Source organism: Oenanthe melanoleuca, chromosome 27 (assembly GCF_029582105.1).
Source record: "Oenanthe melanoleuca isolate GR-GAL-2019-014 chromosome 27, OMel1.0, whole genome shotgun sequence".
NCBI classification, from domain to species: domain Eukaryota; kingdom Metazoa; phylum Chordata; class Aves; order Passeriformes; family Muscicapidae; genus Oenanthe; species Oenanthe melanoleuca.
In genome coordinates, this window is record NC_079360.1 from 5,830,716 (window position 1) to 5,857,200 (window position 26,485).

The window sequence follows — 26,485 nt, forward strand, 5'->3', positions numbered from 1 at the left end:
GATTCCTTCCAGAGCAGATTATTCCCAATTTGTCTTTCTGCTTGTCAGTACACAGCTCCACAAATGTCTGCTTTTTGGAGACATGGAGCAGAAATCCACACAGTCAAGTTCCTAAAAGCAAATAATATCAAAAACCATTCCTAAATGGCAGATTATCCTCAAAACAAGGGAAAAAAGCAGTTTCACTTTTATCATGGGATACATGAAGAGCATGAAAAGTCTCAACTTTAGGGCCCATAAAATTTTTCTGACCTTCACAGTGTAACAGCAAACCCCTTCAATGAGAAACTTCAGCAAAAGAAAAGCTCTAAAAGGTTCAACCAAAGTATTATATATAAACATTGAATATTTACATAAATATTTATGTGTAGCAAGTTCCAAACTGAGATTCAGGCAAGAAGCAACCAAAGAAGCTTCCAAGCTTCCACAAAAAGTGGCTTCAACCCAACACCCAGCTCAGGTCCCACCCTGGTACCTGAACCAGCCCCTCTGTATTGTGCTGGGAGTGTCTGGAACAGAGTTTAGTCTTTAATCAAAGTTTATTTTCCTCTTGCAGAACACTGAGTACTTGCATATCAAAAGCCTTGACAAGATTCCTAGGGCTTCACATTTTTCTTACTAATGGCAAACAGCCTGGCTGGAGCTGTGAGTACTGTCCTTGCTCCTGGGACTTGCCAGCCTGGGCCATGGGGCTGCATCTGGCAGCACTGGGAACCTTCCTGTGGCAGGGACAGAAACACCTAAAATATGTGAGAATTCCAAGGATTGCTGGGAAAAGCACCAGGAAAAATCCAGGAAAAATTCAGCCTAGCAAACCAGAAAAATCCCTGAAAATTCAAACAAAGAAACGCAAAACTCTTCTAAAAATCAAAATGAAAATGGCCAAAAAAGTCCTAAAACTTGCACTGGAACACCTAAAACTGGCCAAAATTCCAGGGATTATTGGGAAAAACATCAGTAAAAGCCCAGGATAAATTCAGCCTAAAAACACAAAGCACAGAATAAGAACCCAGAAGCTCCAGCTCCCCAAAGAACCCCAGCCTGGGCTGCCTGAGACAGCAGATCCTGGAACAGGCTCCAGAGGAGAGGAGATTCAGGATGGAAAAATGGCACCTTAAAGAAAAAGCCTCTTACTAACAACACAACAACCAGACTCTGCCTAACCTTCATTCCTGCTCAGCAGTGCTAATCAGCCACCTCCCCAGCCTGGGCTTCTCCTCTGCTCTTCTCAGGTATTTCCAGCAAGTACAGAATACTACACAAAGAGACAGGAGCCCTGCTGGAGCTTAGAATTATATCTAAAATAACAATACTGCCTGGAATTTCCAGTTAAAACATCTAACACAGAAAATACAAGTCCAATTTTTAAGTGAGAAGTTCTTTGCATCACAGAACCTTTCAAACACACTCCCAGCTCTCAGATAAACTCATCCCCACACAGCCAGGCAGGCAGCTGGGAGCAGCTTCAGCCCTTGCAGGCACCCACAGCAGCAATTCCCCTGGGAATTCTGTCTAGGAGCTGGAACAAGAAACTGCACAAACCACCCAAGGGCCACCCTCCTCTGAACTGCCCCACACAGGACACCCTGATTCTCCTGAACTGCACCCACATCCAGAGATTCCCACAAAAGGAATGGGGAAACCATGCTGTTCAGCTGGACACTCTCCAGGAAATAAAACCTTTGCCAGGGTCTTATTAATTTATTCTTACATCAAGATATTTGCTTTTATCTCCTAGGAACTGAAGGGATGTCCAGCCCAAAGTTAGAACCCAGGTATTTAAACAGATGGTGCTTGAGAGCAAGATGAGGACCAGCAGAATTTTTGGGTTTGCTGTGTCCCCCAAAAGGACAGAGAACTAGCAGCTCTCTCCCAAACATCAGAGCAGTATCAAAAAGAGGATTAAACAAGAGACAGAATTTTAACAGAAGAAATCTTAGTGGAACATGTCTAACTGGAGCACATTTCAGAGGGTGCAGTGAATGGCAGAGCTGCAGCCTACACTCTTATTTTAAAGAGCAGCTCCAAAGCCCCGAGCTGGGCTCGGCCATGCACTGACCCTGGCTGGCTTCCCTCCTCCCCAAACAGCAGCAAAGGAAGCTGCTCTCCCCAGCAGGCAGCAAGCACTGGCACACACTTCCAGAGACACCTGGGGGCTGCAGAGCAGCAGGGGGGGCACAGTGACCCAGGGAACCCTGAGAGACCCCTGGATACCCCTGGCCAGCTCAGTGTGAGCAGCTACACACAGACAGAGACACTGACACACAGACAGACACACAGACAGACACACAGACAGACAGACACACAGACACACACACAGACAGACACACAGACAGACAGAGACACACAGACAGACACACAGACAGACAGACACACAGACAGACACACAGACAGTCAGACAGACACACACACACACAGAGACACACAGACAGACAGACAGACACACAGACAGAGACACAGACAGAGACACAGAGAGACACAGACAGAGACACAGACACACAGACAGACACAGACACACACACAGAGACACACAGACAGACACACAGACACACAGACAGACAGACACACAGACAGACAGACACACAGACAGACAGACACACAGACACACAGACAGACACACAGACACACACAGACAGACACACAGACACACACACACAGACACACACAGACAGACAGACACACACACAGAGACACACAGACACACAGACAGACACACAGACACACAGACAGACACACAGACACACAGACACACAGACACAGACACACACACAGAGACACACAGACACACACACACAGACAGACACACAGACACAGACACACACACACACACACAGAGACACACAGACACAGACAGACACACACACAGAGACACACAGACACACACACACACAGACAGACACACAGACAGACACACAAACACAGACACACACACAGACACACACAGACAGACACACACACACACACACACACAGAGTCACACACACAGTCACACACACACACACACACAGTCACAGACAGACACAGACACACACACAGACACACACAGACAGACACACACAGTCACACACAGACAGACACACAGAGTCACACACAGACAGACAGACAGAGTCACACACAGACAGACAGACACAATCACACAGAGACACACACACACACACACACACACAGACACACAGACACACACAGTCACACAGACACAGTCACACACAGACACACAGTCACACACACACACACACACACAGACAGACACACAGACAGACACACAGACAGACAGACACACACACACACACACAGACACACACAGAATCACAGCTGCTCACTGGGGAACAGCTACAGCAGGGTGTCCAGGCACATTCCAGATCCCAGGGAAGCACCTTCCCCTTATTTCTCTAAGGAAAAAAACAAAATGCTGCAAAACCCACTTGGGCTTTGGTCAAGGATTATTTCTACTTATTGAAAATAAAAATCTTTGCAAACTATGCCAATATTCCTGCTAAGGGCCTGTGAAAGCCTCATCCTGGAGACCTGGGCAATGGGCAATGCTGTGACATCTGCAGTGTCCCCTGCTCACTCCATCCTCTTCCACTGGAAGTGCAAGAGCAGAGACCTTCAGTCTCCAGTCTGGGGGAATAAAGGGGAGTAAGGCTGATGTGAGCTGAAAAGCTGCAGTTAATGGTTTTGGGCAGAGCTCTGCTCCCCAGAGACACCAGCCCAGACTGACACAGGAGGATCCTGATGTTGACCTTCATGAGGCAGCAGGGAATGACATGCTTGATGTCCTTTGATATAAAAACAGAACTTACAACAACAAAAAAACTACAAGAAGTCTATTGGACCTTATAAACAAAGTCCTGGACAAAGTGGTAACTGTGTTCACTTTAGTTTATTAAGAACAAATTAATTTGCAACCACATAATTCCATTTGAAGGCTTACAGGATGTTTTCTTACTGACAAGTCTCATCTTTCAAAGCTCCTTATCTCACAGCTCTGCTTTTGCCACAGCAAGTTAGAAAACGAAGATAAAACACAGGTGGGGCAGACCTCACCTCCTGCTTGTCCTAAAACCTTTAATAAAACTTTAATGAAATTATATTGAGATTGTATTGAAAAGACACTCCAGATTTCCTCCTTGCAGCCAACAAACTTCACCAAAGCTGGTTGTACACTGTGTGTACATACACACTCCAAAATGCTTCCAAGCCTTTCAAAACTCACTATAAATTCACACAAGCCATTCACAATTCCCTATAGTTTAAAAAACACCAGCAGCTAAAAAAAGGATTGTACATCACATGTGCAAGAGAAAACAAAACCATTTTTTACTTTAGAACAGTTGGATTGAGCTGCTGTTTGGGAAATGCACAGTCAATTGCATTTCTTTTATTTCTGTGACTCAGGATTCCTGCAGCCTGCTTCTCTTCCCAGATTCACCTGAGTTATCCTGCAGCACTCCCAGCTTTCTGCTGGCCTGTTGCACTTTTTGTGTGGCCACAGCCCTGCTACTCATGTCTGATGAGGAACACAACCCTGCAGAAGAGCAGAATGCTGCTGATTATTTGTAGAAAAGCTCCCCAGAATGCAGTATTAATTTAATCTCATTTAGAACAGAAAGATTCAGCATTTCATTCTGCAAGGCAGAGATGCTTTCTACTATGTCAAGGCAGCGAGCAAGAAATCAAAATAACGAGTTCAGAGCCACATTGCTGGGCTCACACAGACTGCAATTCCAAAATGTGAAAGGATAAACTGCTGTCTTGAGCAATTAAGCAGCATTTTCTATTCACAAAAGCACATCCTCCTTGGTGTCACTAAACACTGCACTGATTCCAGGCAACTCAGCTGCTCTTGATTAAAAAAAAAAAAGAAAAATAAATCCTATTTCTTGCTGGCAAGGTGAGTTACTGGAAGGCTCTTTCCTTGTCAAGGACAATGCAGGACTGGATCAAGCAGATGTGGCAGGAAATTACAGGGCTGGAAATGCAAACAGGACAGGACAGACAGACCCCAGCCCCACAGGGACAGGACAGACAGACAGACCCCAACCCAGACAAACCCCAGCCCCACAGGGACAGGACAGACAGACAGACCCCAACCCCGCAGGGACAGGACAGACAGACAGACCCCAACCCCGCAGGGACAGGACAGACAGACCCCAACCCTGCAGGGACAGGACAGACAGACCCCAACCCCGCAGGGACAGGACAGACAGACCCCAACCCCGCAGGGACAGGACAGACAGACCCCAGCCCCACAGGGACAGGACAGACAGACAGACCCCAACCCTGCAGGGACAGGACAGACAGACCCCAACCCCGCAGGGACAGGACAGACAGACCCCAACCCCGCAGGGACAGGACAGACAGACCCCAGCCCCACAGGGACAGGACAGACAGACAGACCCCAACCCCACAGGGACAGAACAGACAGACCCCAACCCTGCAGGGTTAGGACAGACAGACCCCAGCCCCACAGGGACAGGACAGACAGACAGACCCCAGCCCCACAGGGACAGGATAGACAGACAGACCCCAGCCCCACAGGGACAGGACAGACAGACAGACCCCAGCCCCTCCGTGCCCCTCTCACCCAGGGGTGCTTTTCCAGCTCCTCTCCCCCCCTAAATGAGCAGCCCTGGAGGTGCCTCTGCAAAGCAATAACCCCAGGGTTTGGGGTTTGGGGTCACTGCTGGACTTTGGGGGACGAGGCCTCTCCCAGGCAGGGCAGATCCAGAACTCCAGAATGGTCAGGGCTGGAAAGGACCCTAAAAACCTTAAAAACCATCTTGCTGCAGTCCCTGACGTGGGCAGGGACACTTCACAGGGCAGGGACACCTCCCCAGCCATGGAAATTCCCTGGTTCCCTCCTGCTCTGCCCCAAGACAACTGAGACCACTCTGGAAAGTCAAATTTAAAGCAGTGCACCCACTCCCTCTGGGGTGAAAGCCAGCAGAGCTCCATGGCCCACAGAGCAGGGGAAAAGGGAGATGCTCCTCTGCAAGACTTAAAGATCAGAAAGTTCAGGGCCCAAGGTGGAAAGAGAAGCCATGGGAAGAAGAGCTGGTGAGAAAAACTAAGAACTAAATTATTTTAGGCTATAAAGAAATGGTTATGTATTAAGTGTGTGTGTAAGGACACATAAAAAGGGTCTTTATGCCTCCATTTCACCCATATTTCCCAGGGCCAAACCAAAACCACCTCCCTGTACCACCCCATCCCTCCACAAGTGATTCATGTCACACTGCTGGCTGCTCCACAGAAATTTATTTTTCTTGGATAGATTTTCCTCAGCCCTTTCAATCAGGTTCAGCCAAGACACACTCTCTACTCCAGGACTTTTCACAAGGACTAGATAATGTTTGTTTCATGCCAAGACACAAGGCAGGAGACAGAATAAAAGATCTGTAGAGCAATCAGGCCACTTTCCACCTTCTGAGCAAACTCCACTGCAGCTCAAGTGCCACATCTGGAGTGTCTCATACTCTATTTTATTTTCATGCTGTGTGAAGCCTGCAATAAATATCCAGCAATTCTGCAAGGAGTTGGAAAGGAAGAATATTGGTCTGTTTCTTTAATTTGGACCCCTTGCAACCAAGCAGTATGCTCTTTAATACTGGGCTCTAACCTGCAAGAATAGATTTTCCTTGAAGATAGGATATTTTTAGAAGATGTTTTGATTGGTGGCATTGAAACATCTTATCCAAAAAGCAGAGCTTCCATCCTTATCCCAAATCTCCCCAGTCTCTCAAAAAATCACAGCATCAATCTCACCAGGAGGATTTTTTATCAAAGACGTGTTCAGGAGGGTTTTCCTGCTCTTTTGGGGGAAGGCAGTGGGAGTGAATGGAGCATTACTCACCCTGCAGTCACCACTTTCTAGGAGCTGGGCTTTTCTGGAGAAGTGAATACCAGACTTTTTTTTTAATTTAGGTTTTTTTTATTTACAAGCAGAAGCAAAGCAAGTCACATTCACATGTGTAAAAGGCAGGACAAGAGCCAAAACAGCTGAGCTGGGGCAACTTTCAGTCAAGGAAAGGCAGCAAATGAGAATAGTTTGGAGTGTTACAGCATCTTCCAGACCTTAATGCTTGATGAAACTGAAAAAGGTTCACACAAAGAACAGAGGGAGATTCTCAGTCCACTGGGACTTGTGAGGAGGGCTGCAAGCAGCACTGCCAGGCTGAGAGCCCTCCCAGGGCAGGGCTGGCACACAGGACTGTGCCCAGGGCAGGGCTGGCACACAGGACTGTGCCCAGGGATGGCACACAGGACTGTGCCCAGGGATGGCACACAGGCCTGTGCCCAGGGATGGCACACAGGACTGTCCCCAGGGATGGCACACAGGACTGTCCCCAGGGCAGGGCTGGCACACAGGACTGTCCCCAGGGCAGGGCTGGCACACAGGACTGTCCCCAGGGATGGCTGGCACACAGGACTGTGCCCAGGGATGGCTGGCACACAGGACTGTCCCCAGGGCAGGGATGGCTGGCACACAGGACTGTCCCCAGGGATGGCACACAGGACTGTCCCCAGGGATGGCACACAGGACTGTGCCCAGGGCTGGCACACAGGACTGTCCCCACGGATGGCACACAGGACTGTGCCCAGGGATGGCACACAGGACTGTCCCCAGGGATGGCACACAGGCCTGTGCCCAGGGCTGGCACACAGGACTGTCCCCAGGGCTGGCACACAGGACTGTGCCCAGGGCTGGGATGGCACACAGGACTGTCCCCAGGGATGGGATGGCACACAGGACTGTCCCCAGGGATGGCACACAGGACTGTCCCCAAGGCAGGGCTGGCACACAGGACTGTGCCCAGGGATGGCACACAGGACTGTCCCCAGGGCTGGCACACAGGACTGTCCCCAGGACTGGCACACAGGACTGTGCCCAGGGATGGCACACAGGACTGTGCCCAGGGATGGCACACAGGACTGTCCCCAGGGCTGGCTGGAACACAGGACTGTGCCCAGGGCAGGGCTGGCACACAGGCCTGTGCCCAGGACTGGCACAGCCCCAGGACCCTCCCCAGGCTGAGCTGACCCCTCCCTGCTTTGGGACCCTGCTCCTCTCCTGGCCCATCCAACCTCAGGAGAAAGCTCCAACACACATTCAAACACATTCACAAGCTCTGAGGCCAAGAGTTTCACCAGGAAGGCCAGGACTGAAGTCACTGTCCCAGAACAAAGGCTGTGGGTCCATTAGTGCTCAGCCTCCAGAGGGCCAGGGGCACCTGCAGCCAGAGCATCAACACTGGAACCCCCCAGACCCAGAGGATTCCCAGCTCTGGAACACACAAATTATCTTCATTAGAGGAGCTGGAACTGTGCTAAGGGCTGGAACTGTAACCAGGCAGTGCAGCTCTGCACTGTCAGCTCATGACTACCAGAGAGGGTGGGATGTTCCCATCCAAACAGAACAGAAGAGAACCTTGGAAAAGGGAAAACGTCCCTCTGAAATTATCATACAACCTTGTGCAATAAATGCAACTTTAGCTCTGAGCTAACAGGCAATTAGAGTGACTGGGAAAGGGAGATTTTTGCATTCTACATTCCCCAAGACATCTCTGTGAAGGAAGACAACACTTTTCCATCAGCTCTCTGCCCTAATGTGTGTCAAAAACCCATCAGAGGTTGGATGGAGGTGATTAATCCTGGAGGGAGCTGGGCAGGGGGGAGGAGGAGGAGGAAGAGGAGGAGGATGGAAGCAACCTGGCTCCTTTCTGAGACAGCAGCATCAGCCACAGCTAAGGAGATAATCACAAATTCTCAGAACCCCCTTTATCTCACCAAGCATCAGCCAAATGAATAAACCAAGATGCTTTTGCAGAAGCTACTCTCAGAAATGAAGTGAAACACAGGAGAGCTCCATTACTTCAATTAATTCTGCTGCTTGTAGCAGGTCAGCAGCTCCCAAGGGCAGCGAGGACAGGCCCTGTTCCTCACCCAGCAAAATCAGATCCCCAGCTGCTGAGCAATGAGCACCCAACTCACTTCAGAGCTCCAGCACAGCCCTGTAGGACCCAACAGGAAAAAAAGAAAAAGAAGGAAAAAAAGAGAAAAGGCTTCCCTGGATATGCTTTCTTGAAAATTCTGGCTGCAGTCTCTCAAACTGGAAGGAAAATTAGTTTTACAGAATCTCAGAATGGTTGGGCTGGGAGGGACCTTAAAGCTCATCCAGTGCCACCCCAGGCCATGGCAGGGACACCTCCCACTGGCACAGGTGCTCTGGGCAACAAACTTTCCTCCCAGGCCTAAAAAAGTTAAGAAAAGCCAAATTATTTTTTTTACCAGTATGACAACTGCAGCAAGCCCAGAACAGGAAGATCTCTTTATGTACTAGTTTGACTCGTTGAAAAATTCGAACACCTACATCACAGAGGGAAAAAAAAATCATACCAAGAAAGCTCCAAAAGGAGGATGGGGGGAAAACTTCAATTATATAAGGCAAAGACTGAAAGTAGCCAAGGGCTCTGCATGCAGATGGTTGTTAACAAGCAGACAAGAAGCAGATGAAAGGGATTTTGGGGAATGCCACAACATTAGAGGAGAACAATGAGGAGAGGATTCCTGCAGCAGATTCACCCAGTAACTCTGAGCTCCAGAGCAGCCCCTCGTTAGTGGGGACCCCCTCGTTAGTGGGGACCCTCTCATTAGTGCTCAGGGGCTGCACAGCTTCCCTTCCCTTCCAGCTGCAGTCTTGCAGACAACCCCTGCCCCAAGCACCACAGCTGAAAGCAGCTGGGAACTTACAACCAAACTCTTCACAGAGGTGACAACAATGAAGAAAACACCCTCAGCATTTTCTCCTCCTCTTTCAAGGAGCTGATCACTGAGCACCAAAGTTTTCACAGAGAATCTTTTTACCAGGCACAGGGTGGGATTGCTGGGGTGTCTGTGCAGGGCAGGAGCTGCACTGGGTGATCCCTGTGGGTCTCTTCCAGCTCCAGATATTCTGTGATCATTTTCACTAGATCTTCACAAAGCCACTGAAATGCTCAATTGAGTCATTTTCCCTTTAAATTTTCAGAGAGGAGCACCTTGTCCTGGCACACAAATTCAGAGCTCAAGCACAAGAAAACACTGGTACAAAAACCAACTCAATTTGCAGAGCAGCTAATCTGATCAGGGCTTACCTGTACCCAGCCTGGAGGGCGTTTGGTTTCAGTTTAACATCACAGAGACAAAGGGGGAACAAAGCCAGAGCTGTGCCACCACAACTAGGATACATCATGAACATTTTCTCTCCTCAGAGCATACTGTTTTGAAAATAAATGCTGTCAAGAGCCAGCATGCAGGAGAATTAGCTGCAAAAAGAATTAGAACAGTTTCCATGAAAAGACCTGGCCATGAACACCCCAGAGGTGAGCAGGGGGAGAGGAGGGGCACTGGGGCTGCTCTGCCAAGTGAAAGATTCACACAAAAGAGTGAAGCAGCACAGAACCACTGTAACTGGAGACAGATGTAATTTCAGCCTGCTAGGAAGAATTCAGAGAACAGCTCACAGGCAGGAAAAAAGCAGCTAAAACAGAAAAACCAGCAGTTACACACTTCATAAACCAGGTTAACATCTAATACACAACACAATGTCAATCAGAGCCTTCAGGTAAGATTTTTTACAACTAACACCTATTAAAGGTAGGTTTAAATAACTGAGTTAAGCTGGTCCAGGCTTGCTGCCCATTTCCAGAGGCAGGGAGAGGGGGTGGTGGGGGGAGAGAGCGAGGGCTGAGCATGGAAAGCTGACTTTAGGCACAATATGAATCATCACACTGAGAAATCTTCCTTAAGTGGCTGGCTACTACTGAAACAGATTTATTTCATTTGAAATGGGATGATTTTGACCAATATATGCACAACGAACCTTGGGAAGTCATTACACAACACTCTGCTGTGTCTATTACAATGAAAAATACTGGAAAATTAATCTGTATCAATTTAATCCACCCTGACGTAGAAAAAGTGGTTAATGCCTTGGGAGATCTCCTAACGTGCCTGGTTCCTTCACATTATTTTCTGCTGCCTCAGTATAAACAGCACCTTGCCTTTGACTTTCAGAAATCTCTGCTAATGGCAGGAGAGCTACCTACGATGTGAAAGGAGCAGAGAATCATTTTCTTGTTTTAGCCTGAGACAGTAAAAAGCCAACACCACAAAATGCTGCATACATGGAGCAAGAGCCCTGCAAGTGTTCTGCATTCAAAATGCAGATCTACAGAAGGCTGATTGTCTCATTTTTTTGCAATAGCCAGCACGGGAATAGCAGAAGTCACATGGAGAAGGGCTCCAATTCACACAAAAATAGGCAGATTTAGCTGCTGCCATTTTTATTCATGCAACTGTCCCAGCCTAGGAATAGCAACAGACCTGAACAGAAATATTCTCCCCTGGCCACTGGGATGTGGGACTCCAGTGGAGAACCAGTCACTGGACAGGGAAGCACAGGAGCTGGGAGCACAGCAGCTCAAGGGTGGGATGGATTTGCTAATGCAACATCTCCATCCCTGAAAGAGGCAAAGCTCAGCACTGGGTACCATGGGGAGCACCAGGGGATCCAGGACATGCAGACTGAGCCTCTGAGCTGCCCCAAAGGCTTCCAAATGAGACAGCCCATTTTATCTCAGCTAAGCCTGCAGCCCCCCATGAACACCGTGGGTAACCTCCAATCCCTGAGCATCATGGAAAGAGATGAGCTTCAACTATGGGATAAAAAGCAATCTGGAGGTAAAATATTCTTTACCTGGACAGGAGCAACAGCAGATATTCCCAAGCTTCACCAAGCACCAGAGAGGAAAGATTTCGTGGCAAGCATTCCCCAGATGACTGAAGCTCTCTTATTTTCCTGTTTGCTGACCAGTACCAGTTCAATCCACGGATGGCTGCTCACTCCAGGCACTACAGCAAACCCTTCTCTCTGCTCCTATCACACATTTCCCTCCAATTCACACTGCTTTCCATTAATATTTGAAAGTCCTCCCTTATACAAATAAAATTCTTGCAACATTTCTTACAACATCGTTATGTGTTACTATGGAAACTGGTAAAATGTCACAAAATACAAAAGCCTAAAGCTCTGCTGCACGCAGAACCCTGATCATCCTTAGTTCCCTCTTTGGGTAATCTGATGATCAAATGTTTTGAGTCTAATATAAAAGAAAAGTCACCATTATAGTGGGGGGGTGTATATATTTTTTGGGGATCATTGCTTTAAATTACAGAATATTTCATTAAACCAGCAGCCAAATGAAGTCACTTTTCACAAATCCACCCTGGCAGCAAAATGACATTCCAAACTCTCAGGAACTGCAGAGTAGCCGTGGCTGCCCCACCCTGGCAGTGTCACTGGACACTCCAGGCTGGACACTGGAGCAAGGGACAGAGGGAGGTGTCCCTGCCAGGGCAGGGGTGGCACTGGGCGGCTCCGAGCTCCTTTCCCAGCCCCAGCACCCTGTGGTTCTGCGAGTGCATTTCACAGGCAGGATACACAGAGTGAACAGACACGGGAGCTCTGGCTCTGAGTGGCAGAGCAGTGCAGAGAGCCCAGGGCTCATTCCCAAGGCAGCAGAATTGAGGTGCCCGGGAGCTGTGCCAGCCCCACCGTCCTATCGCAGCAACATCGTGACTGAGCTCCGGCGGCAGAGCAGCCGCCTGCCGGGAGCTCACCTGGCTGACCTGAGAGCTGCAGGCAGCTCCAGCACACCTGGGGAGCCCTCCCTGCCCGGACAGCCAGCACAGAGCGGGAATGGCACAGAGCGGGAATGGCACAGAGCTGGAATGGCACAGCTCGGGAATGGCACAGCCAGCACAGAGCTGGAATGGCACAGAGCTGGAATGGCACAGCTCGGGAATGGCACAGCCAGCACAGAGCTGGAATGGCACAGAGCTGGAATGGCACAGCTCGGGAATGGCACAGAGCTGGAATGGCACAGCTTGGGAATGGCACAGCTCGGGAATGGCACAGCCAGCACAGCGCGGGAATGGCACAGCCAGCACAGAGCTGGAATGGCACAGAGCTGGAATGGCACAGCTCGGGAATGGCACAGCCAGCACAGAGCTGGAATGGCACAGAGCTGGAATGGCACAGAGCTGGAATGGCACAGAGCTGGAATGGCACAGAGCTGGAATGGCACAGCCAGCACAGAGCGGGAATGGCACAGAGCTGGAATGGCACAGCTCGGGAATGGCACAGCCAGCACAGCGCGGGAATGGCACAGCACGGGAATGGCACAGCTCGGGAATGGCACAGCCAGCACAGAGCTGGAATGGCACAGAGCTGGAATGGCACAGCCAGCACAGCGCGGGAATGGCACAGCTCGGGAATGGCACAGAGCGGGAATGGCACAGCACGGGAATGGCACAGCTCGGGAATGGCACAGAGCTGGAATGGCACAGAGCTGGAATGGCACAGAGCTGGAATGGCACAGCACGGGAATGGCACAGCACGGGAATGGCACAGCGCGGGAATGGCACAGCGCGGGAATGGCACAGCGCGGGAATGGCACAGCTCGGGAATGGCACAGAGCGGGAATGGCACAGCACGGGAATGGCACAGCTCGGGAATGGCACAGAGCTGGAATGGCACAGAGCTGGAATGGCACAGCTCGGGAATGGCACAGCGCGGGAATGGCACAGCTCGGGAATGGCACAGAGCTGGAATGGCACAGAGCTGGAATGGCACAGAGCTGGAATGGCACAGCTCGGGAATGGCACAGCCAGCACAGAGCGGGAATGGCACAGAGCTGGAATGGCACAGAGCTGGAATGGCACAGAGCTGGAATGGCACAGCCAGCACAGCGCGGGAATGGCACAGAGCTGGAATGGCACAGCTCGGGAATGGCACAGCCAGCACAGAGCTGGAATGGCACAGCTCGGGAATGGCACAGCCAGCACAGAGCTGGAATGGCACAGCTCGGGAATGGCACAGAGCGGGAATGGCACAGAGCGGGAATGGCACAGAGCTGGAATGGCACAGAGCTGGAATGGCACAGCCAGCACAGAGCTGGAATGGCACAGCTCGGGAATGGCACAGCTCGGGAATGGCACAGCTCGGGAATGGCACAGCTCGGGAATGGCACAGCCAGCACAGAGCTGGAATGGCACAGCTCGGGAATGGCACAGCCAGCACAGAGTGGGAATGGCACAGCCAGCACAGCTCGGGAATGGCACAGCTCGGGAATGGCACAGAGCTGGAATGGCACAGCTTTGAGCACGGCACAGCTTTGGGCACGGCACAGCTTTTGGGCTCAGCCTGCTCTGGGGAGCGACACAGAAAGGGAAAACACCCTGACCTCCAGCTGACCAACGTGCAGCACAATTCCTGAGCACTCCCTCACCACGGCAGTAGCAGCGAGCAGTCTCAGCAGCACAGGACTGACTGTCCCCTTTAAACGCCCTCCTTCACCACAGCATCATCCCCCACTGCTGATGCAATGCAAGGAAACAGCTCTACAGGAAAATCCCAGGCATCGTTAGCAATCCCTAACCCAGCTGCCCGTGCCAGGTACCCTTCCCATAAATAGCTTGTTCAGTGCTGAGGTCAAACCTGGAGCAGGCATTCCAGAAAGCAACCTTATCCCAGGGAAGGTCAGAGGGGGGTGAAAAGAAAAAGAAATAGGACAGAAAAAAAAAAAGGTAAAGAAAAGAAGGAGCTGGATGCTACTTAAGCAAACCATTCCAGGACTTCAAGTGAAAGCAAATCTTTCAAATGCTGAGAGCCACAAGCAGAGACATCTCTGAGTGCACTGGAGACTTGAATCAGTCCCAGTTGGCTCCAGAGATTGAAGGGCAACTCCAACAAACCCAACGGCAATTCAAGCTTCTCTTCCCACTTCCCATCTGAATTCCCAGTCAATACACAGGCCCTCACCTATTTATATTTTTAAGCCCTTCCTTTCATTCTGAAATCCAGCAAATAAAAGCTAAGCTGATTTTTTGAGTTCTCTCCTACCTAAAGCATTTTATCTGAGCACAGCCCAGCAAAGACACCGAGCTCTCCAAGCCTTTGAAACGAGACACTTGCCAAACACCCCATATCCAGGGTGTGCCCAAAACACACTCTGTGGAAAAATCTCTTGGGGTAGTGCCAGTTTAGCAAGAAAAACATTTTCCCCCAGCTGGAAGTCTAGCACTGCTGAGCAAGCGCAACCAGAAGGGATCTGCAGGAGGAGAGAACAAAAGAGGGGGAAGCTCATGTCCCTGCAGAATGAAACCCAGATCACCTGTCAGCAGAACCCTTACAGCCTCCTCCTCGAGGAACTCCAGCTCACTGCTGCTCCACCTGTAATCCCGGCCATGCAGCCATTCTAATCTCAGCCACACAGTCATTTTTTGTCTTCTGGCAGTACCAGCATGAATAAAAATGCAGCTCTGAGCTGTGGCTGCTCGCAGATCCTGATGGCACACGGTGTACAAGTCTCTCCCCATCCCCCCCAGAGGTGAATTAACTCCAATATTGGAGATTAGCTCTGAGCAGGGCCCCTTTCCCTGGCTCAAATACCGACTTCAGGTTCAGAGGAGGCTGCAGCAAAGCAGATAAGCACCACTCTGGGTTTTTAACACCAGTTCATTTCACAAACTTCTAAAAAATTTTTTTCTGCTGCTTCAGATATTGTGATTTTTCTAATGAAAAGTAAAGCAAATATTTATAGAACCCTATGCACAGTGTCTCCCACAACTCCCAGAAAATCTGAACTACAGCCCGCTCTCACTGGGCAAGGGCTGCAAGGAGCAGCTCACTGGCAGGACCAGACACCAAACCAGTGCCAGCCCAGCCTGACCAGGGAGAGCACACGTGGCTCTGAGCAGAACCCCAAACACTGCAGGGGCAGGACAGGCACCTGCCAGAAGGATCTTTGTGCATCCAACACCCCCACACCAAATTCAGTGTTTTCCTGAACACAGCACTGATCCAAGGGCTATTCCTTGTCTGAGACCCAACACCCAGCGCTGGTTCACAGAATCCCAGGCTGGTTTGGGGTGGAAGGGACTTTCAGCCCAGACAGACAAATTTAAACCAAAGCACCAAACTCCCTCTGGGCTGGAAGACAACCACACTGCCTCATCTGAGGTCTGTGGATGGCCACTGACCTGCACCAAAGCTCCTGAGGTCTGCACCAGGACCAAGGCTCCCATAAAGTCAGAAACAACTTATTAGACACCCGTAATACCTATAAAAGGTGTACTAGGACCAGCATCTCTTTGAGAAGTAACTGACTATTCTCGTTCGCCCTCTTTCCTTAGAAGTAAGAGGGACTTGGAGTGTCCTACTTACTCTGGATACCTGATTAAGCATTTTTGAACAATCAGCCACTCTATTGCTCTGCTTTTAAATGCTAAACAAGAACACTTCAGGATTTGCTCTCTCTTTCTGACTGAAAGAGTTTACAGGACTTCTCTCCTGACCAACACATCCTGCTGAGATTCAGACAACACATAAGCAAGTTCTAAAAAACAGCTGAAAAACACAGTACCTACAAGCACAGCTAAAATCCACCAAAAAACAACACTCAAAGTGTCAAGCAGGTGACCGAAAAAGTGATAAAGAAAAAGAGACAAACTTTTAGAATTGCTCTGCATAAATCATTTAGTGAAACGTGTCTGGAACCAGTAGGAAAAGCTTCCTTAGGCCCCATGGTGTGGGATTTGATTTCTGAATTACATGTGGGATTTGCCATCTGAATCATAGTTCCTTGAAGTCATGGATTTGAGAAATATTATTTAATGAGCCATGAGATACAGGCTTCATTATCATGTTCTGCTTGAAAAACAAATTCAAGGGAAAAAATGAAAATCACTAAAGCCCATGTCTCAGTCAGCTGAGGCACCAACTTCAGCCACTCCCCAAGCAACCCCAACCAAAAACTCATCTTCAACACAGGACTCAGAAAGCAGGGCTGGGAAAAGCAACTGGGGGAAATCTTCATTACTGCTCCAAGCCCAGCAACTCTGAAATCCCAGCAGCACAAGGTGACACGGGGCAGGGAGGAGACACCACCAGGCTGGGAAATGATTCACTGCAACACCAAAGTGCAGAAGGGGCTGGTACTTCCCAGCAGTAAATGGGAATAATTAGAGTGTGCTCAGGCATGGTGGCCACGGGCATCCTCACACCCACAGCCCTGCAGGGACTGCCCAGACTGTGTGAGAAGTTGGAACTTCAGCTCCCCCTCAGCAGCTCCATGCAGCTGCCAACCAAACACTGCCTTGCCAGATAAGAAAACCTGAGCTAAAAGTAAGTCCCAGTAAAATATTTGGTTTCATTACCTTTTCAGAAATTTTTTCCATGATACAGACTGAGGATGAGGATTAGAGGGACTAAATCACCTACCACTCACCAGCTCATGCCTACATCACTGTTTAGCACAGGTCACTAGCCAGCCAAAAATAGTTGACAAATTCTGATTAAACTTGTCTGCAGGCAAATCCAACACAACCAAAGAAACCACTAGTCTGAGAAAAGCAACTACTACAAAGATGCACAAACCACATTAAATATTTCCTATTTAAATGTATTAGCACAGGGACACAGAAACAACAGGACTTTGGTGACTTTCTAAACCCCCACTCAGCCACACAAACCAGATTTCAGCCAGCAGCCCTCCAGCACTGGCAAGAATTCCCTGCCCTTCTCTGAAGGTTTCACAAGCAGCTCTGACCCCAGCATGCTGGCAGCAACATAAAACCATGGAATGGTTTGGCTTGGAAGGGAGCTCAGAGCCCACCCAGTGCCACCCCTGCCATGTCCCAGGTGTCCCAGCCCTGTCCAGGAGGGCTGGATTCTCCACAGGGGAGATTCCCAGCTGCCTGCCTCACCTCCCAGCCAGGCAGAGCTGCTCTCTGATCCTCCCTGTGCCCTGCTCACACCTGTGGAGAATCTCAGCTGTGCAGCAGCCCTGTGCACTGCTAACCTGGAGCAGGCACAGCCAGCACGGGGGTCTCTGACACACACAGCAAAGGCCTCAGCCCAACCCAGCCCTGCCTGACGCTCCTGCCCTCCCCACGGCAGCCTGAGCAGCAGCAGCACCTCCTTAAGCCAAGCCCACGGCTGGCAGGGCTCCCCAGAGGTGGAAGGAATCCTGCCTGGTTGTTTATGCATTACACCATGGCCTGGCTGTGCACCTGAACGACAGCACCTGCCTGGGCAGCAGGTCTGCAGTGCTCCAGAAGGACCCACGAGCTCTGGTGCCTCCCCAGCACCACTGGAATGAAGAATTTCCCAGGGAGATGCTGCTCCATAGCTGAGATCAGGCAGGTCAGAACAGAACAAATGCTTCAAAGTCTGTCCTTGACCAGATACTGATTCTGGAATGCCACCACACCAGAAAAACTCAAAGGTCAGCTCTTATCTAAGCATGATGTAAACATGTCTTTGTCTCTTTTGGGTGCTTCTACTTGAATCTCAGAGGTGGCTGGTGACATGGCCACTCAAGGCCAGCAGGCTCCCTGACACTCCTTGTGGCACAACTCTCACTAAATCTGGAAGCAAAGAGCAGCTTTTTGGGGGGAAGGCAGCCAGAAGCAATGCAGAGCCAAGGCACAGTGACCCAGCAAGGAGAAGGGTACAGCATCACTGGGGCTGGAAGGGACCTCTGCATGTCACCCAGCCCAAGCCCCTGCCAAGGCAGGTCCCCTAAGAGGTTACACAGGAACAAGGCCAGGTGGGTTTGGAATGTCTCCACTGCACACTTAGGTATTCTGTCTCACTATCAAAATTAAAATCATCAGAGGTCACCTCTTCCTTCTAAGAAGTAAATTCAGAAGGACAAACACTGCAGCCTGTGCACTCACACCAATGCACAGCAATGGCTCTGCAGCACCAGCTGGCCCACGGCAGCTTCCCAGTGGAAAACCCGGCTCTTCCCTTCCTGCCTCTCAGCACTGCTGGGAAAGAATGGCATTTGGAGATGCTCAGAAGCTTGGGCCAGCTCTTAAGGTAGACCTGAGGAGTTCCACAAACAAGCAGCAGCAGGCAGGGAGCGCTGGCAGTGCCACAGCACATCCAGCACCCACAGCACCAGCCTGAAACCAGCTTTGCTGGGCCTGGCCTAGATGCCAGTGTGCACACACACCAGCTCCTGAACCCAGAGACAATAGAGGGATCAGCTTTTTATGAGCTTTCCAATCTTTGGCTGTTTAAGAGCACCCAGAAGGCGAAGGCATGACTAACACAAGGGCGGAAAAAGCCAGCAAAGAATTTCACGCGCCGTGTCTCTGAATGCTGCACTTCCTCCTGGGATTAAGAGGAGTGGCAAGGAAATTTCACTTTGCTAGACAACACGTGAAGCCATGAAACCCACAATATGGGAAATATGATATTATTTTGGACAGATATTTAACCAAATGTCTCCTCCAATAACTACTACAAGATCAGAAATACAATTCTACTATTAATCCCAACAGTAAGTTTTTGGATGTTACAAAACAGGAACGAAGTTAATAAACTCTTGTTTCTAACACCACAAGAACCCCTTTATGTCCACCCAGGGTGATCAGCTAGCTACCAGCTTTGCACTGGGAGAAACCCAAACTCAAGCTCCATTTATGACTTCACATGTAGAAATTCATCCTGTGCCACCAGCCCAGACATAACGTGACATTTAGCTGAATTTCATATTCAAAAGCTGTAACATCTGGTTATTGCACTCATCCACACCAGCATGTTCTCAGAGGATGCTGGAGTTACCAAGTGCCCACTGTCCACATCCACCCAGCTCAGTGAAATGTGTCACACAGCCCTCGACCAGCCACCAACACACTCTGGACAACAGGTATCCAAATCCATCCAGTTATTTCTCCAGAGAGCTGGACAATCCCAGGGCAGCACAGCAATGCTGAAGTCCTGGGTGGAAAAGCCTTTGGCAGTCCAGCCAGGACCCCTGTGCCCATGCAGGGACCTTTGTGTGGATTGTAGAGATATTTCACAGACTGAGGTTCAAAAGGTCCATCAGGGTGGAAGAGATCATGTACTGATGCAAGCAAGATTTCACAGACTAGGCACAGAATGTGGCCTTTTGAGAGATTTTCGCAAAATACTGTGGTATGCACACCCAGGGAAAATTCTGGGTTTGGAACAAAAATTTCCCTTCCTCCCTGACCTGTCTCAAGACCTTTTGCCTTGAGAAGGATCTTCCTCCTCCACACACAAACTGACACCTAATACTTATGTAAACAGCATCCAGTTAACAACATAATTATAAAGCTGTTGTCATCACTTAATGCAACTCACAGACAAGAAGAAAATTCCCAGCAATAATTTCCCAGATTCAGGAAGAGAACACACTTGCTTCACGCTTCCGCTGGCACTTGAACCAAATCCTTTCACAGCATTTTTTTTCCAAGCTCTTAATTTAACAAATAAAATAATTCCCCAATCATAAACATGCTATCAGCTACACAGATTCAGACTGGCCTTACTTTACACAACAGGTTTACAACAAATATTCCCGTTGAAAACCAACAAACTTTTCTTTTCAGGAGACAGGACCAAAGCATCTTGGAGAGAACTCCTGATGGCATTCCAGCTTTGCACATGCAGCTCACACCATCCAGCCAGCCACTGTTTCCACAACTTGCTGCTCCAGAAAAACCAAAGACTACTCCCAGTAAGCAGGAAGAATTTTACCTTCAGTGCTGCAAACCACTGAAGCCAAAATCATGCTAGTTTTAGCAATTCTTTGACCTAAGACCATCCAAAATTTAGGGTTCCTACAAAAGCCGTGTTTCTCTCTGCCACCTTCCACCCCAGCACCAAAAGGATGAGCGCTACTCACAGCGGGACGTGGGGCTGCTCTGGGTCTGCCCTGCTCAGCTCCTCCTCCTCGACGTCCGACTCGCCGCCCGAGCTGCTGTCGGTGACGTCCGAGTCGAAGGCGCGCTCGCTGCAGCGCAGCGTGGCCATGCCGCTGGCCGTGAAGCGCTGCAGCTCCTCCGAGATGGAATCGCTCTTCAGGAAGTTGCTCAGGCCCTCCGAGGCGGCCGTCTCGCTCGCGGCTTTCCTCAGGGCCGCTTCTGCTTTCCTGGTCAGCATCAGCTGGCTGCGATGCCTCAGGGGGTCCAGAGCCGGCAGCTTGCTCAGCGTTTTCTCCAAGAAGCCGCCCAGCTGCTGCTGGATGTGCCTCTCCACCTGCTTGGCCTGCACCACCTGCAGGCGCTTCTGCAGGCGCCGGGCTCGGCTCTCGATGTCGGCCTGCCGCCGCAGCAGCGCCCTGGTCCTCATCTCCGACTGCAGGGCGCTGTGCGGGGCGGCCGGCGCAGCTCTCTGCTCCTCGGGCCGGCCGCTGCCCGCGCCGCTCGGGGCCGCCTTGCTCGCCGCGCTGCTGTTGCTGAACGGAGCCGCGTGCTCTGCATCAAGGCTTCTGGGTGGAAGAGTGCAATTGGTCAAGCTGGTCTTCAAGTCCCCCAGTTCAGAACCTCCCGTGTTACAGTCAACAGTCTGGAGGGCAGCAGGAGGAGGAGCACACTTCCCACCGTTCACAGAACTAGAGTTTTCATGGTCTGAGTTGGTACTTTTGGCCAATTTCTTGGCCAAGCCATTGACAGGCGCTTGTGGGAGAGGTGGCTGGCTATTAGTACTCATTGTTTTGAGATTCTCCAAAGTGAATTCCAACACAGGCTGCCTCCCCAACAGATCACTTGTTTTCAAAAAGGACTGAGATAAGAGAGAGTGAGATTTAAGGACTGTCTGCTTGTTGAAGACTCCTTGCAGCTTCAGAGGCTCTTTTGAAGAGACAGATGTTACATCCGAGCAGAGATAAGAGGCCACTAGCGGCTGCAGCTTGCCCAGCTCTTCCTTGGTAGGGTTGTTTCGGAAATCCAGACCGGGATCCTCCGGAGCAATGGCTTTCCTTTTGGTGCCGTTGGCAGCCAGGAGGATGCTGTTGGCGTTGCCGTTGCTCTCGGCACTGCCAGGAGACAAGGTGGAGGACGGGGGAGCCAGCTTGAATCGGATGTGGTGAGCTTCGGCGGCTGCGTCAGTGAGAGCGGGCGCCATCGCAGCCATTCAGCACCGAGCCGCGGGAGGTGCAGGCCGTGCCGCTGCCGAGCCCAGCCCCAGCTCCAGCTCCAGCTCCAGGGCCTCCCAGCGCCGCTCCCGAGGGCAGCCTGCAGGGGAGGAAAGCACAGCTCAGCACTCGGAGGGACAGACCCAGCTCTGCGCACCCCGCGCTGAGCGCAGCCTCCTCCTCCTCCTCCCCCTGAGCCCAGCCCTGCACCTGGGAACAGAACAGCAACTCACAGCCCAGCCCTCCAGAACCCCAGCAGCTCCCAAAGTTCATGCCTGCCTCTAACTGCTGCTCCCACCTTGCACACCAGAACCCTTCCAGGCCTCCGTGAAAGCTCCAGCCCTGGCTGGCTCCTATTCCTACGCCAGCAGCTCACCAACTTCATCACTAAAATCCCTGAGCTACACCTATGAAATAGTTTTCAGTGCTTCTACTGCCAGCTCAGGGGTCTTAAAAATGACAAATTTGACTCTAACATGTAATACAGACAGGGCTTGAGGGGAACAAATCTCCATATGCTTAAACTCCCAGTGGCTGAAGAAACCCCATCGCTTCCCTGAAACTTGGATTTCAACGAAGTCTCTTCCCTGGTGTATATGAAACCTACTTTCCCAGAAGTGCATTTCCGAATGAGCCAGGTGATTTCCAGTGTTAGCAATTCCCATTTCTCTTTCAAGAGCATGGATAAAGATTAACCCACACAGAGCAGCTCTACACTGACTGTCACAGCAAGCCTGGGTTTAACTCAACTAGAGCAAACAAACTGAGAGAAATAACTAAAGACTCTTCATTCTCCACACTGAAACTTCTTCCTATCCACCTGGTCATTCACCCACTTTCCCCACCACTAAAACTGCCAGTGTTTTTAAATGCCTTTTTAAATTGCATTCAAATAACCCACAGTGCTGGCTGTGCTGCCAGTGAAACAGTTACTTGATTTTCCTTTTCCTGCTGAAGTTATTTAGCATCTTCGTAAGATATTTCAATGTCAACTTAATAATAAAAAAGTTGCCCTGATCTCTTGCCTGATATGCCAATCCTCTAATTTCACATAAATTTGCATAAACTTGTTGCAGCTGTTCATTAACACACCCCAATGACCAAATTAATGCACCACTTTACAGGAAAAGCAAGGACTATCTAAAGCTTTAATATGTTTAACAAGGAAAATTTCACAGCCAGTTTTGTTTCTGAGCTCATCCAGTTGCTCCCAACATCAGATCCAGGTGCTTCTACGTAACAGGGACCAGAAAGACATGAAGGCCAAAAATCAAAGTACCAGAACCTGAATTTTTGTGAGAAGTCAGAGATGAGTTAGAGAAACAAACCCACATTCCCATGGAGGGAAGGCTTAAAATTGTTTCTGGCTTCCTATGAGTAAACACATCCAACTGTCCAGCCCCTCACCAGGTCCAAAATACAGCCCCTCCACAGTCCTAGAATCCCAAAATTACTTGGGTTGGAAGGCACCCTAAGCTCACCCAGTTGCAGCAGAAGTACCAAGATGCTGGAGGTGGGTTCAGGCTTTCCCCTACTCACAGAACTTGCAGCATTCTGTAATCAACTGCACTTTATCCTTACTTAAAAAGGATCTGCATGTCTAAAAGTTTAGGCCACACTCACTGAAAATGGCTCTTAGTCACCATTTGGGTCCATAAATAAAAACTGAACATGCCTATTCAGGGAAGAAATTAAAAAAAAGGAACTTGCAGGGAACTTTCCACTTGTAGCTAAGACACCCTTGGGAGAGGAGGGAGGAAGACTGTCAGAACAAAGACTTCCTCCACTCCAGCCTCCTTCCCAGACCTCCACCAGAGACACTCACTGGGAATGCCTGCCCCTAGCAAGTTCCCAGCTCTGCAGAAAGGTGGGTTTCCCTTCCAGAGGGAACCTGGCTCAGGGCTCCCCACCACAGTCACCACGAGCCATCGACAGTGTTTTCAGAAACCCCAGCTGCAGAGAGAGCAGCAAACCTGAACCTGCCTTGGTGCTAAAGGACTCTTCATGAATGAACCTGCTCTGCACCACAGCCAGTCAGGAGCTCGCAGGAGTTACAGGCTGAAGGGAGTTTTAATTCATAGGTCACCAACTTGAATTAACAGAAGTGGGAAATGGAAGCAAAACTTTGACACTGCCTTTTCCTCCAGGTTAGCAGACCCACTTGAAAACAGCAAATCTTTCTGCAAACCTCCTTGGCTCCACTTTTCATGGAGTGGACAGCACTTAGAATACTTTGGAAGCCTGCAAAGCCTCCCCTTAGAATAAGGCTTTGTTCTGGTAGCTTAAAGATGAACTCCAAAAGTTATTTGGTCTATTTTTTAATTTTATTTAAGTCCTTGTAAAATCTCTGTGTGCTGGACAGCACTGGCTTCTCTAACACTGAATTAGATCTCTACTTTTATGAGCAACCCTGGAAAAGACATTAAGGAACATTTGTAAGCGTGTTCCCTCCCTCTGTTTATAAATGTGGGTTGTTATTAAAGCTGTATTACACTTATCAGGAATTTCTTCCTAACAGGGAATTGGACGGGAGAAGGTGTTATGGCATTTCTGAGGAAGGAGAACAAAGAAAAGGAAAGGTCATAGAATGGGAAAGGAAGGTCATTCACACAGTCTGAGGAACCTGCAGAGCATTCTGGCAAGTCTTCCAATAATTCCAAGAATTATCCCCAATCTGTTCCTGCCCCTGGAGCCAAGTTGAGCTGGCAGGTTCTACTGAAGCTGCTGCCCCCCATCAGTACTGGCAGATCCATGTGGGCACCCACGGGTCCCTTTTCTCACTGTTTCCCTGCCAAGGGTCTTCAATTCCCAGCACTGAAGGTGACACACGTGGGACCGAGGCCTCTGCTCTGGCACAAGCCCTGCTGGCAGAGAAGTGCCAGAGGAACTGGACAGTGCCCCAGCTCCAGAGGCACAGGCCTGGCTGGGGGAGACCCGGGGAGCTACCTGTGCCAGGCCAGCGTGGGGTTCACAGCCTGCCTTCACTAACACTGAATGAACCTCCTGCATGCTCCCTTCACAAGTAGAGCAGTGCCAGAGCACTGAGCAGTAATTAACAGAGCCAAGACGAAAGGCTGCAGCAGGCAGGTAAAACCAGGATAACCCTCACTCACCCACCTTCCCTTGCTCCCCAGGAGGGCACGAGGCCACCGAGCCACCAGGGCCACCGAGCCACCAGGGCCACTGAGCCACCAGGGCCACCAGAGCTCCTCAGGAGACTTCAGCCAAACTCCAGGGTAGGCAGTGGGAACCAGGCTGGGACTGTGGGGGAGCACTGGGAACAGTGGGGAGCACTGGAACGGGGCTGGGACAGCCATGGGAGCACTGGGAACAGGATTGGGGCACTGGGAACGGGACTGGGACTGCCAGGGAGCACTGGGAACAGGCCTGGGGCACTGGGAACAGTGGGGAGCACTGCGAACAGGGCTGGGACACTGGGAACGGGGCTGGGACTGCCAGGGAGCACTGGGAACAGTGGGGAGCACTGGGAACAGGGCTGGGACTGCCAGGGAGCACTGGGAATAGGACTGGGGCACTGGGAACAGTGGGGAGCACTGGGAACGGGGCTGGGACTGCCAGGGAGCACTGGGAATAGGACTGGGGCAGCCATGGGGAGGAGGGGCAGCAGGAACACTCCCAGTCACCCTACACCCTGAGCAGCACCGGGTCATGACACCCCTGAAAACAATCCCCCTGCCTGCTGACTTATTCAACACCCTCTGCTTCTAAAACCCTATCCTACAATCACACATTGAAAGGAGAACTGGGTTTCCAAGCACATGATTTTGTGCAGTACCTCAGAAAGTAAGCCCAGAACAAACACAGGAAGTTTTGGCTCCCTGAATTCTTTGTGGAAAGGGTTTCTTGGGGAGCAACCAGGCACTGTGCTTGCAGGGAGGGTCAGGAGAAACACGGGGAGCTCTGGGCACAGGAGGCACCTGGCTGAGCCCAGCCCAGTCTGCCTCTGGGAGGGCTGTCCCTGCTCTCCCCAGACACCAGCCCCACCTGGCTCCATCACCTGTGCCCTCCCTCCCTCCCTGCACACACACATCTATGCTCCTGGGTTATGGTTTGAATCCCTGACATTGTCCCCAACTCCTGCATGATGAAACCCCTCCAGCCCAAGCCGTGCTCCCCAGCACCCATTTCCTGACCTACACAAAGGTGCTGTTAGAAGCAAAGTTCCCCTGAAGGAAGTGAGTATTCTACCAATTCCCACTTCCCCTCTCCTCCCCCACTACACTAAATCAACAGTGCAGCCAGCTCTTGAATCCGTGTGGTTACAAATATGTTTCAGTCAAAAAACCAAAACAAAGCACACAAAAAAACCCCGAACTTGCTAAAATAAAATCCCTCTACACTTCATTTTGCAAGTAAAACACATCATCTGTGCTAACCTCAGCAGGTAACAACACACAACAACTCCCTGAGCCCTACAATTTCCACATCCACAACGTCCATCCACCAAAGTTAGGACTATTCCACAT

At 50.3% G+C, this 26,485-nt stretch overlaps 1 protein-coding gene across 7 annotated transcripts in view; it reads right to left on the reverse strand.

Moving 5' to 3' along the window:
- The window catches only part of KANSL1 (KAT8 regulatory NSL complex subunit 1), a 79,051-nt gene that overhangs the window by 40,562 nt on the left and 12,004 nt on the right, over positions 1 to 26,485 (reverse strand). For all 7 annotated transcript variants that reach the window (XM_056511919.1, XM_056511920.1, XM_056511914.1 and 4 more), the window contains one exon: positions 20,769 to 22,098. In XM_056511919.1, coding sequence (XP_056367894.1) covers positions 20,769 to 21,997 — 1,229 coding nt within the window. In that variant the 5' untranslated portion in view covers positions 21,998 to 22,098. The remainder of the gene's footprint in view (positions 1 to 20,768; positions 22,099 to 26,485) is intronic.